General features: G+C 44.6%; 2 protein-coding genes across 3 annotated transcripts; both read left to right on the top strand.

The window, feature by feature from the left end:
* Positions 1–2,885: 2,885 nt before the first annotated feature.
* Positions 2,886–5,029, top strand: LOC125548510 (high-affinity nitrate transporter 2.3). Its single transcript, XM_048712095.1, has one exon. The coding sequence runs from the start codon at positions 3,209–3,211 to the stop codon at positions 4,751–4,753; it is 1,545 nt and encodes a 514-aa protein (XP_048568052.1). The 5' UTR covers positions 2,886–3,208; the 3' UTR covers positions 4,754–5,029.
* Positions 5,030–8,193: 3,164 nt separating this feature from the next.
* LOC125544450 lies at positions 8,194–13,235 on the top strand. Of its 2 annotated transcripts, none has more exons than XM_048708150.1 (5): positions 8,194–8,457; positions 8,840–8,906; positions 8,985–9,365; positions 9,780–10,117; positions 12,790–13,235. In XM_048708150.1, the coding sequence occupies exons 1-5, from the start codon at positions 8,335–8,337 to the stop codon at positions 13,003–13,005; spliced, it is 1,125 nt and encodes a 374-aa protein (XP_048564107.1). In that variant the 5' UTR covers positions 8,194–8,334; the 3' UTR covers positions 13,006–13,235. The 2 variants fall into 2 exon arrangements, with proteins under 2 accessions (XP_048564107.1, XP_048564108.1); XM_048708151.1 differs by having other exon boundaries at positions 8,260–8,544.
* Positions 13,236–14,246: the final 1,011 nt, after the last annotated feature.

Raw genomic sequence — 14,246 nt, 5'->3', positions numbered from 1 at the left:
TCGTCATCATCATCCATCTCATTGTAACTTTAGGAACCCTAGTGGATCATCTTGTGTGTTACGTGTGTGATCCATTCATGTTTACCACCACCACCCTCATGATGTTTGTTGTCTTCATGTGTGAGTAGACCCCTAGTTCTCAAGGATACGGATAAACTTTGGTATGTATATGATTTGTAACGTTATACTAGATATGAGATCCTCTGTTGAATGCTTAGTTTAATAAACTTCGTGAATGTTGTGAAGGGGCCTCACTTAGCATTACCGTCGAAAGGCCACAAAGTGTATAATTGTCATGGTAAAGGTTAGGATGTGAAGGTAATTCGAGGTAACATTAAAAGCCTTTCCTCCTAGCTTTTGGAATTGATAGGGGATTTATGGAGAACCCTTAGAGAGGTTGCGCCCACGGGATGACCCTTAATTACCTTAGTCGTAACCTGCAGGGGGAGACTACGGTAGTGGTGTGCATGGCACGAAGTCTACCTATGATAGAATGTGTTCTATACCTCGCTCTGCCGAACATAATCATCAAGAGAGGCTCGAGTATTCAGAGCATACTATGCGGTTGTGTAGGTTGCCTTAGGAACATACCAATGGGGATTCCAGACTCTCTGAGACCGCCTTACTCCTCTGTCATTTTCAGTTGTTATTCGTGTTGTTGTTTTCTTATTACTTTTATGTTATTTACTTTCATCTTGCTCTACATCAAAATAATTATTTATTTCTGCCCTCACTTTGTCTGGTGTCTACTATTACTTGCAGGCACAAATATGGTTTCAGATAGAGGATGGCGGGCTGGTAGCGGATTGGGGTCCGCATAATGGAATGCAGATAGCGGGCGCTATATCCGCATAGCAGATTTTTAAAAACACTAGATCATTGTCTATATTTCTAGATTATTAAAAAAATAATGATATTTAATTTGAGCAATAGCGGAAGCTATTGTGGACGCAATGGCACACACTATCTCCGCTATGTGAAACTATGGGCATGAATCCATAATTCACTACAAGAGGCAACCCTTAATTCTTGTGCTCCCCGTGGGATCGATAATCTTACTTCGAAAAGGCTACAATTAAACCCTGCGCACTTCCAGGCCATCAGATGCGCGACAGGCTGGGCACAAGCACTCATCACGCTCTGCTGGATCTTGTCGTCATTGCCCAGGACCGGGTCTTGCTCCCTTTGGTCAACATCCAGCTTCCTCATCGCGAGCCTCCGCCACAACTCGTCGACGACACACACACAACCCCACCAATCCTTTGCTCCCCACTCACGAATAGGCAAACCGATTAGTGGGAGGCCGTTCTTGCGGTTCAGTGTTGATTTTGTCAGCAGATAAACATCTTGTTTTTCTCATCATTGAGAATGGTAGACAGATGCACAGTTAGTTCAGCAATGTTAAGTTCAGTATAGTACTGCTCAAGTTGAGTTTAGTTCAGGTATAAAACTATTTGTTCATGCTTATGTTGCAGCAGATAGATACAATTGTATGGAGTTATCTGTTCATGCTCAGTTGATCTATTTCTGTATAGTACCAAAGATTGCAATGCATTTTTTCAGTGGAAGCAATTGTGAAGAAGAAAAGCATAGAGCAGTGGTGTTCTATTTTAGGGAAATTGTTGGAGACCCTCAATTTCTCATGCCCTAAAATACACTTTTCTGTGTCCTAAATTTTATCCCGAGCAATTTTGTATGCCCTAAAATAGGGCAGCTATTAGAGATGCTTTAAGCAACGGTCTAAAATATGTATAAGCGTCTCAAACGGGTGACGTCACACTATCATAGACAACATAGACATCAAACCGTGCAATTGGATATGTACGAGTGCCGCGTTATTTTGTTTTATTGTCTCCGTCATATTTGTCACATTGCACCTACGTACCTGGACTAAGTTCTATGTGTAAATCCAAAACCTGAATGTTTCCTAGCTGTTTGTCCGTTGGTGCAACTATAGGCGCAGTTCCCAACCCAGTAATGGAGGATCTCCAATCAGTCGGAGGAATATTATTTCCCTGAAACGATAGTCCTGCCGAATACTCCTATAGGAGCGTTTTGTTTGCCTGTCTTTGGAAACGATAAATATGCCGGTGTCGTTTGGCTGTAATCTTAGTTGTGATAGGTCCTTGATGCCGCACCATGGTTTTTTCTGTGAGCTTAGCTGTGGTAGGTCACTGATGATCTTTTCAAATGCATTGTTGATTTGGTTAATATCTTGATTTGTTCATCCGCTGACGCGAGTTGTTTGTAGCAAAACGGCGGCTAGCGGCAGAACCACTGTTTGACAATCAGAAAACAAGGGAACAAGTAGTAGTCGGAAGTTTACATTTTGGTTCCAGGCTTATATTACAGCCGTGGCGTTTCTTTCATTCTCCAAGGTTAACAAACTCAAGGAGAATTACGGCACGATGGTGCAACTTGCAAGTCGCATCTAATGGAGAAAAGGCCCAGATCAGAGCTTCTTTTTTTTTGCGGGTGGAGATCAGAGCATAATAATCTTGAAATAGCAGAACAGGCTATGATCTTGAAAAAAACATGACAGAGGATGGCGTATGCTAGCCAGTCCTGGTAGGAAACAAAAGCAAACTAGCAGTACATGCTTCCCGTGCGGCGGCACTCCCGTACGGAGTTAGTAGCTGCTGCGTTGTCCGGGAGCACGCCGAAATCCCGAAAGCATTCATCGCCATTCGCCAATGATACTACAGTATTTCACAGATGCGGAGCAGGGGAGGGGGGAGCTGAGGCAGTTCCACTACCCGAGGAACTCATCGACTTTGGCCTCCAAAGTCAGAGCTCACACGATCTCCTCTACCCTTACAGCGACAGCAATACTACTACTACCAGATTACGTACGCCGTTTCAAAAAGAAAAGAAGAAAAACTACTAGCAGATTACCAGCTCGCGAACAAAACCCCGCGTATCTTCCTCGGAGAACCGCGACGCGAGGGAGCGCTCCATCCACAGCGGTGCCGGCCTTCCACTGACCCCGTTCGATCACCACCGCAATCTTTATTCATCCCCCGTTGCCCTCTCGCCGTCCCCAACCGTTGCGCTACGCCGCGCGCACCGATCGAGCGCCGCTCCGGCTCCGGCTGCTCTATATATACTCGCCGCGCCGCTGAGACTGTACTGCATCTGCATTACACACCAAGTTGCTAACACTACACAGGTGTAGCAGCAGCAGCAAGGTAGCTAGCTAGCTGGTGAGATGGAGGGGGAGTCGAAGCCGGCGGCGATGGGGGTGCAGGCGGCGCCCAAGGGCAAGTTCAGGATGCCGGTGGACTCGGACAACAAGGCCACCGAGTTCTGGCTCTTCTCGTTCGCGAGGCCGCACATGAGCGCCTTCCACCTCTCGTGGTTCTCCTTCTTCTGCTGCTTCGTCTCCACCTTCGCGGCGCCGCCGCTCCTGCCGCTCATCCGGGACAACCTTGGCCTCACGGGCAAGGACATCGGCAACGCCGGGATCGCGTCCGTGTCCGGCGCCGTGTTCGCGCGTCTCGCCATGGGCACGGCCTGCGACCTGGTCGGGCCCCGCCTGGCGTCCGCGGCCATCATACTGCTCACCACCCCCGCGGTGTACTGCTCGGCCATCATCGACTCCGCGTCGTCCTTCCTGCTCGTGCGCTTCTTCACGGGCTTCTCGCTCGCCTCCTTCGTGTCCACGCAGTTCTGGATGAGCTCCATGTTCTCGTCGCCCAAGGTGGGGCTGGCCAACGGCGTCGCGGGAGGCTGGGGCAACCTCGGCGGGGGCGCCGTGCAGTTCATCATGCCGCTCGTGTACGAGATCGTCCGCAAGATCGGCAGCACGGACTTCGTCGCGTGGCGCATCGCCTTCTTCATCCCGGGCATCATGCAGACGTTCTCGGCCATCGCCGTGCTGGCGTTCGGGCAGGACATGCCGGACGGCAACTACCGTAAGCTGCACAAGAGCGGGGAGATGCACAAGGACAGCTTCGGCAACGTGCTGCGCCACGCGGTCACCAACTACCGCGCCTGGATCCTGGCGCTCACCTACGGCTACTGCTTCGGCGTCGAGCTCGCCGTCGACAACATCGTGGCGCAGTACTTCTACGACCGCTTCGACGTGAACCTCCACACGGCCGGGCTCATCGCCGCCAGCTTCGGGATGGCCAACATCATCTCCCGCCCCGGCGGCGGGCTCATGTCCGACTGGCTGTCCGACCGGTTCGGCATGCGCGGCAGGCTGTGGGGGCTGTGGGTCGTGCAGACCATCGGCGGCGTCCTCTGCGTGGTGCTCGGCGTCGTCGACTACTCGTTCGGCGCGTCGGTGGCCGTCATGATACTCTTCTCCTTCTTCGTGCAGGCCGCGTGCGGGCTCACGTTCGGCATCGTGCCGTTCGTGTCGCGGCGGTCGCTGGGGCTCATCTCCGGGATGACCGGCGGGGGCGGCAACGTGGGGGCCGTGCTGACGCAGGTCATCTTCTTCCGCGGCACCAAGTACAAGACGGAGACGGGGATCATGTACATGGGGCTGATGATCCTGGCGTGCACGCTGCCCATCACGCTCATCTACTTCCCGCAGTGGGGCGGCATGTTCGCCGGGCCGCGGAAGGGGGCGACGGCGGAGGAGTACTACAGCCAGGAGTGGACCGAGGAGGAGCGGGCCAAGGGGTACAGCGCCGCGACCGAGCGTTTCGCGGAGAACAGCGTGCGTGAGGGCGGGCGGAGGGCGGCGTCGGGCAGCCAGTCAAGGCACACCGTCCCCGTCGACGGGTCGCCGGCAGACGTGTGAAGTCTCAACGGTGCACGTACTACGTGCTCCACGTGTACAACGGGTGATACGATCGCGTCGCACGGCCGCCCGTGTGTTTTGGGCGTGTTCCGTGCACGTACGTACGTGCTACGAACGCACGCACGCACGCCGGCTTTGTGCTGCTTCTAGTACGTACATTTGGGGTTTGGTTTGCTCGCCTATTTGTGATAATCCGCATGTTGCTGTTTTATGGTCCCTTGTGAAATACAGTTTTTTTTTCAATTTTTGTGAGAGACGTGAAATATCGATGTTGTTGGAGTCAAACGGCAGCGTCACTGTCCTCTTCTTTCTACGGCAGTCAGCAGGCACCATGTTCACAGTTCACACAGCATCCAGCAGGGATCCAGGTTCTCGTGTCACGTCTACAACAGAGATCTATCTTACTTGATAGCAATGCTACGCAAAAGTTACGGACTTAAGCTTATTAGAGCATCTCAGTCGATTCCTCATAATTCCTTTTATCCTCCGTTCTTTAATTTTCTATTTAGTTAAGGACCCTCTTATCTGGCTGACGTTCGCCAGGGAGGGTGGCATATGCGAACGACTTCATGGCAGGAAGTGGCGAGGCGTGGCATTTTCTTCCTGAAAAGCCAGTTTTCGTTTAAAAATTGTCATCGTTTGATCTTTCCTCACAACTAAACTGTCATCAAATGACGTTCGCTTGCGACCCTCCCCCCCCCCCCTCCCAGCTGATGTTCGCCGGAGAGGGTGGCATATACGAACGACTTCGTGGCAGGAAATGGCGAGGGGTGCCATTTTCTTCTCAAGAAGGCAGCTTTCATTTAAAAATTGTCGTCGTTTGATCTTTGCTCACAACTAAACTGTCATCAAATGACGTTCGCTTGCCCCCCCCCCCTCCTCTCCCAGCCGGGTAATATTACCAAAAATTAAACCTTTTTATCTAACGATACCCAAAACTTATTTCCCAAAATGATTTTTTGTCAACTCATGGAAATATTTGCATACAAAAATCCTTTAAACATATATTTTTGTAAGATATTAATTCCAAACTTGAGAATTGAAGTACACACGATTCAAATACATATCAAATTTAATCATTCCATCTCAAACATGACATACAATCCAATTGACTATAAATATGATAAAAGCATAAGGATCAAGTATTATGAAGTTGCCAGCGATGCCCAACAAGATCTTATTGAAGTTGGTTATTAGTTTCTTGGTTGTCGATCCTTTAGTGTGCTTGGAGGAATGCTTGGATCATGTTTGGGTGACGTTCCAGCACCACCATGACACCATTATAGTGAAATTGCAAGTCCTTTGGGTCCTCTCTCATCCTCAGTGATCATGTCGTGCAAGATAACACATGTTGTCATGATCTGCCAAGGTCCGAGGCTTCCAATACTTAGCTGGTGCATGGATAATCACAAAGCATTTTTGAAGCACACCAAAAGCTATCTCAACATTCTTTCTAGCAGATTCTCGGCACACTGCAAAATGAGATCTCTTGTTGTGTCAAGGATGTTGGATTGTCTTCATAAATATGCCCCGTGAAGGATAGATACCACCGAGAAGGTACTATCCAATGTTGTACTCATGGCAATTGACAGCATAATTACAAGGTGGAGAGCCACCGGTAACAAGCCTTGCAAAAAGAGTAAATCACTCGAGAACATTTGAGGTCATTGTGAGAGTCAGGCATCCCAAAGTATGAGTGCCAAATTCACAGATCATGTGATGCTACTGCGTCAAGAATGATGTTTCAATCATGACAATGCCTTTGTACTCATATTGCCATGCTACCGGACAATTATTTCATGTCCAATGTATGAAGTCAATGGATCCAAACATCATTGGATGACCTTTTTATTCACTTTCTACCATAGGCATCTCGGTATTTTCATTAGTGGGAGCGCCCTAGTACTCCATTCCATAGATCTTGATCGCAGCTTTGTTGAATCGTCTCACACACTCGAGGATGAGGTCTTCGTCAATGCGAACATAGTCATCGATGGCATTGGACGAACATCCATAAAGCAAGGACTTGCACGACTATTGTGATCTTCTATGATGGACTTGCACTTGATTCTCCTACGGCATGCATCCAATGATATGTATAGTAATACATATCACCAAACAAATGCTCACTAAACGGTAGTGTTTGGTCGGCCAATTAGCAAAGGACGCGAACAAGGTCTCGACTAGTTTTAGGAAGCTTCTCGAAGCTTCCACCCGGTTTTGGGAAGGTTTCAGAAGGTCTTTTTTCTTTTCCTTCTTTTCACTGCTTTTTTATTTTTTTCCTATTATTTTTCTCTTTTTCCTTTCCAAATTCACAAACATTTATAAAATTCATGATTTCTCTTTGAAAACCGTGAATGCTTTTTGAATTTACAAACTTTTTTTTCAAATTCATGAACATATTTTGAAAGTAGTAAACAACACGAACATTTTAAAAATTCGTGAACTTTTTCCAAAATCACAAACATTTTGTAATTTAAGATGTTTTTAGATTCATGTACATTTTTTCAATTTTCTATTTTTTTAAAAATTCATTAAAATAATATACTCAGCCAAAATTTGAAAAACAAAGTGAGAAAACAAACTATTTTTAACTAATGAATTTAAAATGCAAGTGTTTTTTTTCAATAACGAGTAATGCCTTTTTTAGCAAAAATACTTTATTAACCATTGGTAATCATTTGTACATAACCCGAAGGCTGCAAAAGCCAAACATGACAACTTGAAACAAGTTGCAATGAATTGCTAGCATTATTATGGGCATCTCCATTGCATCATCTACCGTCATGCTTAAAAATTATACTATCTTCGTATGGAATTAGTTGTCGCTGAAATGGATGTATCTAAACGTATTTTAGTGTTGAATACATCCTTTTGAGCGACAAGTAATTTCGGACGGAGGGAATACCTTCCATGGCATTCTGCATCTATATAACTTCTCTAATGATCATCGCATTTACCCCAAACGCCCAGTCCTGGATGCTACAAATAACACCAGAATAGCAAGAAGCAATAGACTGCGAGCTTAATCCTTGACCGTGAGCGAGGCATAAAGCTTTCCTATATGCAATTGCTTCAACAGACCAGCGATCCATGACTCTGTCAAGTGTCAATAACCAGAACGAAGGCCCCCAAGAAAGCTCATTTTTTTAGTGAAAAATTGCCGCCGGCCGCCCCACTGAAAGCTCTTCCTTTGCTCCACTGAAATCGCCCCATCAACACTCCCTTTTACATCGTGCTTTTAGGCCAAAATACGCTCTATTTTATTGATCGTCAATAACACCGCTCATGGAAATACAATGGGCTGGCCGGCCGTGTTTTCCCCGTGAAATTGCAGCCCAGTTGTACATACTAGGCCCGTCCGTACACATGCCTGTTCTTTACAAAAAAAAAAACTACTACATTCTTCTCAGAAAAAAGAAAAAAAAGTGACATCTGGGCCCCGACGCCACAGTTCTCGTGCGGCAGTCTGACGACCACCACCACACCAAACAAACCTCACCGGGCCAAGCGGCCGGGGCGCCCGTCCGTCCGTCCCACCGTCCTCTTCCCCTTGCTGCTGCCAGATAGCGCAACGGACCATGGCCGCCGTGGCAGGCCCCACCGTCCTCCGGCTCCGCCCCAGGGCCGCCTCCCTGTCCGCGCCGGCCATCTCCGCCCCTCCTCGCTGCCGCCTCAGCTCCGTAGCCTGCTCCTATCCCAAGGCAATCCCCTCCTCCTCGTGCTCAAACGCCTAGAGCATTTTTCCTCTACCTGTATGACCTCCTCTTTCGTGCTTGGTTAGCGATTAGGTGAGTTTTAATTAGTTGCTGGTGGAAGTCTTAATCGCCCGTATGGATAATTCGAAAAGGATGATTTTATTCCCTCTATTGGGTGCGATGTCAACGTGCCAATGAGTTTCAGTCATTTTTTGCTAGACTTTTTTACTGAAATACGGGTACCTCTTAAATTTTCACTGTTACATACTTACATGTACCTACTCTATGCTCCATATACTTCTGCGATCCTGGATGCTATGAACATGAAAATTGCAGTGAATTGTCTGGTTTAGCAGTACCAGCGTAATGACACGGGGTTATCTCTCAGCTTGCAGGATCATTTGCAGTTCAGAGGGTAAATGGAAGTAGGATGCAGTACTTGGGCACTCCAAAAGGTAATTTCCCTTACTTTCTGAAAAGATCTTTATTGAATACACATAGCCCTTTACGTTGATTTTACCACGTGTTAACAGAACAAGTTCTAAGGAGCTCCAGCAACCATGATGGACATAGTAAGCGAATTGTTTCCTGCACTGCTAGCGACAAACAGGAGCCAATTGCTTCGCTTACCTCGGACACACCGGTCTTAGAAGATACCAATAGTAATACTGCAGATTCCTCTGCATCTTTGGGCTCCGATTTTACTGAGAGGAGTGCTGGAAAACCGGGATTCATCTCATTTCATGGCGGCAGCTCTCAAACGTTAAGTGTGGAGGGTGTGCCACATCCTGGCAAGGAAGCATCTAGATTAGTATGGTTTGTTGGTCCAACTATTCTTGTGGCATTCTTGGTTCTTCCATCGCTTTACCTGCGCAGAGTACTCTCAGCCGTGTTTGAGGATTCCCTGTTGACAGGTATCCTTTCTGTGATAATTCAGAAATTTGTTCGTTTCATCCTCAACAACTCTGATAGTGTCTTTTATCTCATTCCTTTACCTCCCAGTCCCACCTTTTATTAGCTGAGGGAAATCAGTTATGTTGGTTACCATTTAACACAATCATATATCTGTTCCTGTTAGTAGCATTTATTCCATTAAAAGGCATGTAAGTAATTGGTGATTGAAAATAGGTAATTTCATTGCTTTACATCTGATCATCCCCCGAACACATTGTAACAATTTTCTAACCCTTAAATGAACACTGATGCACATAATTCGTTCTTGGAATATATTTACACATCTACTCCAAAGACACTACATGTACCATTCCTCATTGGGATGAAAACTAGCCATAGCTGCATTACTGATAGAGTTTTATTGTTCTATGCAGATTTCCTTATACTATTCTTCACTGAGGCTCTGTTTTACGGAGGAGTCGGGATTTTTGTCCTGTTAATTGATAAAGTCTGGAGACCTTTGCAGCAGGTAGCACCTAAGAGCTACATCTGGTCAAAAGCTAGGTTTTTCCGAATTTCTTCAGTAACAACGATGGTTCTAAGCCTGATAATACCGCTTCTGACAATGGGCATGGTTTGGCCCTGGACTGGTCCAGCAGCTTCAGCTACTCTTGCACCTTATCTGGTAGGTCTTGTTGTACAATTCGTATTCGAGCAGTATGCACGGCATCGGAAATCACCTTCTTGGCCAGTTATCCCTATTATCTTTAAGGTAATGTGGTTCTTACTTTATCCTGGTGTTATTTGGATCCTGAAGTTACCCTTTTGGGTTATAATCAAGTGTGATCGGGTGGAAATCTTTATGTCATTGTTAAGATGGTAGTCATTCGTGGTGAACTCATGTTTCGGAGTTTTTTGTTTATCAGTCCAGTTTGTATTTTGCAATTGCTTAATTATAATGTGGAGCCATTTGCAGAATCTAAGTTGTTGTTATACATACATGGTAGGCCCATTTATAGGTCGTGGAACTACTCCCCAGCAATATGGAAAATAATCTTTAATCCTTAACAAATACTCTCTCCGTTCACAAATATAAGATGTTTTGGATATTTCAATATGGACTACATGCAGACTGAAATGAGTGAACAAACACACTAAAACATGTCTATATACTCCCTCTGTTCCATAATATAGTGCATATAGATTTTTTGAAAAGTCAAACTTTGCAAATTTCAATCAAGTTTAGAGAAAACTATTTATATGTACAATACCAAATATATAAAACATGAAACTACATCTTATGATGAATCTAATGATATATGTTTGACATTCTAGATGTAAATATTTTTCTCCACAAACTTGGTCAAAGTTTGTGAGGTTTGACTTTTCAAAACATATATACGCACTACATTATGGAACGGAGGGAGTACATCCAATTCGACAAAAAGTTAGAACATCTTTATTTGTCAACAGAGGGAGTAGCAATTTACCCCTGCTTTCCTATCAATATGATTCGTATCCACTTGTGGTTGGGTATCCTTATTCACTTCGATGCGGGCCAACTGCTTTGTGCATAGCGTGCACATATCATCGCTGGTCCTCGACTGGCAGCTCATCCTCGAGCTGAAGTGGCGCCATGTCTGCAACCCTTTGTAGCCCCATGTTGTGGAGATGTTGGGAAAGCTTGCACAAACATGAGAAATGAAGCTCTGATACTAGATTTTATGGGACAACTTGACTAACAATTCTGACAAATATGAAAACAATCTGGCTTATTGATTGTTTTTCTTTAACTGATAACCATATGAAAGGCATGACCGTATAATCTGTTAATCACAAAAGGTACAAGGAGGGTATATACGAAAAGAACTTGTGATATACGAAGGAGAGGGGGAAACAGGAGATATAAAAGGGACTGTATAAGGTTTATTGATTGCTTGGTTACAATGGACATGATGGTAGTCTTTCCTATATGCGGACCTCCTCCCAAGCAATATTTAAGATGAAAGAGATGAAATCCCTAACAAATACTCCCTCTGTCCCATAATATAAGAGAGAGAAGTGCATATTTCAACCCTCAACTTTTGCCCTAGTCTAATTTACAACCCCGAACTTCAATACCATCTAAATTACAACCCTGAACTCTCAAAACTGGCCAAGATTCAACCCTCCCCTCTCTGTTGACCGGTTTTGACCAGTCAACAGGTCCAGTCAGCATGCCACATCAGCAAAAAATGCAAAATTTCCAAGGAAACAACCTGTAAAATCGAAGAAAATCCAGGAAAAGAAATAAGAAATTCAATTTCCGAAAAACACGGAAAATAAAAAAACGAATTTCCAGAAAAAACCCAAAAACTCAAATTCCAGAAAAAAATCATTTTTTATTTTCCCTAGCTTTTTCGCGAACAATTTTTTCGGAATTTTGCCTTTTTATATTTTTTCCCTGATCTTATAGATTTTTATTTACTTTTTCTTGAAATTTTGAAAAAAAAATCTGACATGGCATGCTGATTGGACCCGTTGACTAGTCAAAACTGGTCACCCCAGGTCAAAACCGGTCAACAGGGAGGGGAGGGTTGAATCCTGACCGGTTTTGAGACTTGGGGGTTGTAATTTAGACGGTATTAAAGTTCAGGGTTGTAAATTAGACTAGGGCAAGAGTTCAGGGTTGAAATATGCACTTCTCTCAATATAAGAGCGTTTTTGACACTACACTAGTGTAAAAAACGCTCTTATATTATGGGACAGAGGGAGTAGCAATCAATTAATCATTACTTTCCTAACAGTATGATCCTTATCCATATGTGGTTGGATATTCTTGGATGCAAGGGCTGGCTGCCTTGTGCATAGCATGCAAATAATAAAGTAGCAACTGAGTTTGGGAACATTGAAGTTCAGAAGGGGGGGGGGTCTAACTTTCCATCCTTCAGAAATGATAACTTTGTATCAATGAGGCAAATGTCCTGATATTTCCGTAAACAATATGCTGACAACCCAATATATTACATGGTTCATGTTTAATTTTGATCTGGTTGAGGATTTTAGGCACACGTCACACAACACATCATTTGTAATACAAGCTAAAAAAACACATCATTGATAATACACAGCCTAGTTTCCTTGTAGTGATCACTAGGCACACGTCAGTATTTGGTTCTAGGCTGTTAGCAACCTGTTCCCTCATGTGATAACTGTTTGTTTCATTTCATTGGTAAGTATAGTATAGCTTAGTAATGCCTGGCTGTCTGTGCCTGTTATTAAAGGATTGCCTACTTACACCATACACTATAGCTGCCTACTTTCCTGACTATGACTACTGCTGTTGTGCCATTTACTTTGCTCATGTTCATTCCAGCAAATCATGTGACTACATCTTAGCTGACGTTCTTCTTGAGTGAAATATTTTGGTAGTTCTTAGCATGTCTCATTTCCCCTTCCTTCCAGGTCTACAGGCTTCACCAACTGAACAGGGCAGCTCAACTGGTGACAGCACTCACCTTTTCTGTTAGAGGAACTGAGGCAACAAATCAAACTTTGTCTATCATGAACTCCTTAGGGGCACTACTGACTGTTCTTCAAATTCTTGGCGTTATCTGTGTATGGTCACTCTCGAGCTTTCTGATGAGGTTTCTTCCCTCTTCAGACATTCCAGATCCTTGACTCATAGGCTCATAGCACAGCAATTAAAGTAGTCAATGAATATAGCCTCCTCACTGTAAATTGATCTACCTGGAGCCAGTTTATACATCTGCAGAGGTTATCTTTAGTTTAGGGGTTAAACTGCTTCAGCTGATGAACTGCAGAGAAATTGTCTGATTTGTCGGTCTGGAATTGAATAAACTGAAAAAAAAAAAGAGCTGATCTGTTGGCTCTTTAGGATGTTCGATGCATGGGGTGTGTATGTGCTTTTCTTGTGGACCGAATACTGGGTAAGTGGGTATCACAAGATCAACTAATTTTGTCTGAAGTTATCCGTAGATTTTAGTTTTATACAATTCTCAACAGTCACCACTCCAATTGGAGTGTTTACACTGTGAAGTACAAAATGAATATGTTTGTTTATGGGTAATGTCAGCGAACGTTTGCTGGGAGAGCATGGCAAAACGAATGTTTTTCATGGCAATTATATTGTGCAGAGCATGACAATTTCTTCAAGTGAGCACGACTTTTACAACAAATCCTTGATTTGCTAGAAATTGCTGTGTTTCCGAAGAAATTGCTACCCTCCCACAACGTTATTCGCATAAAAAAAGTTCGCAAATGTCATGTCTAGCGGTGAACGTTTGCTAGCTATTGCAGTCCTTGTTTTCTCATCATCGGTAAGCCAACACAATGGAGTGTTTATGCTAATATTTGCAAGTTATCAAAGGAGCAAATCCAGATATCAATGTCTATAACTTTGTCTTCTGACGTCCTTTTTCCCTTCTTTTTCCACCCATTCAGCTCCTACTTAAAAGTTAGGTAAAGTTCCATCTTTATTTCTTTCTTTCATAATCCCTTCCCACCCCACCTTCTATGTTTCCAGTTATGCCCCCACCCCCCCCCCCCCCCCCCCCACTGATGACCCACACCTTGCTTACAAAAAAAAGTTTTCTTTGATAAGTTAACAAATATTAATTTATTGACAACCAAAGTTCATTTTTTGTAAGTAATCACATCAACAATAATACAATTGCAGGCAAATCATCGTGCTTGCGTATAAAACATACGCGCATACAGTTATGTAGCTGTAAGCTGATGAACTTAGCTATACAACCCCGAGTTAGATGCATCGACGAGATTTCCCATTCTCCACGGAACTGAAAATGGAAATTGGCCGGCGTAATCCAGACGGGCGACACATCAGGCGATCATGATCCAAGTTTTTTTGGTCCTTCCCGTCCGATCTTTCTCTCCTCGCC

This window comes from Triticum urartu, chromosome 3 (genome assembly GCF_003073215.2).
Source record: "Triticum urartu cultivar G1812 chromosome 3, Tu2.1, whole genome shotgun sequence".
Classification (NCBI taxonomy): domain Eukaryota; kingdom Viridiplantae; phylum Streptophyta; class Magnoliopsida; order Poales; family Poaceae; genus Triticum; species Triticum urartu.
The sequence above is the reverse complement of the archived record's forward strand: the minus strand, read 5'-3'. Positions and strand labels throughout refer to the sequence as shown.

What these genes read in the sequence shown, in the direction of transcription:
- LOC125548510 (XM_048712095.1), top strand. Translation starts at nt 3,209, where the DNA reads ATGGAGGGGGAGTCGAAGCCGGCGGCGATGGGGGTGCAGGCGGCGCCC.
- LOC125544450 (XM_048708150.1), top strand. Translation starts at nt 8,335, where the DNA reads ATGGCCGCCGTGGCAGGCCCCACCGTCCTCCGGCTCCGCCCCAGGGCC. An exon ending in TAGCCTGCTCCTATCCCAAG is followed by an intron (nt 8,458 to 8,839) that starts GCAATCCCCTCC and finishes GTTATCTCTCAG; the next exon opens with CTTGCAGGATCATTTGCAGT. An exon ending in GTACTTGGGCACTCCAAAAG is followed by an intron (nt 8,907 to 8,984) that starts GTAATTTCCCTT and finishes ACGTGTTAACAG; the next exon opens with AACAAGTTCTAAGGAGCTCC.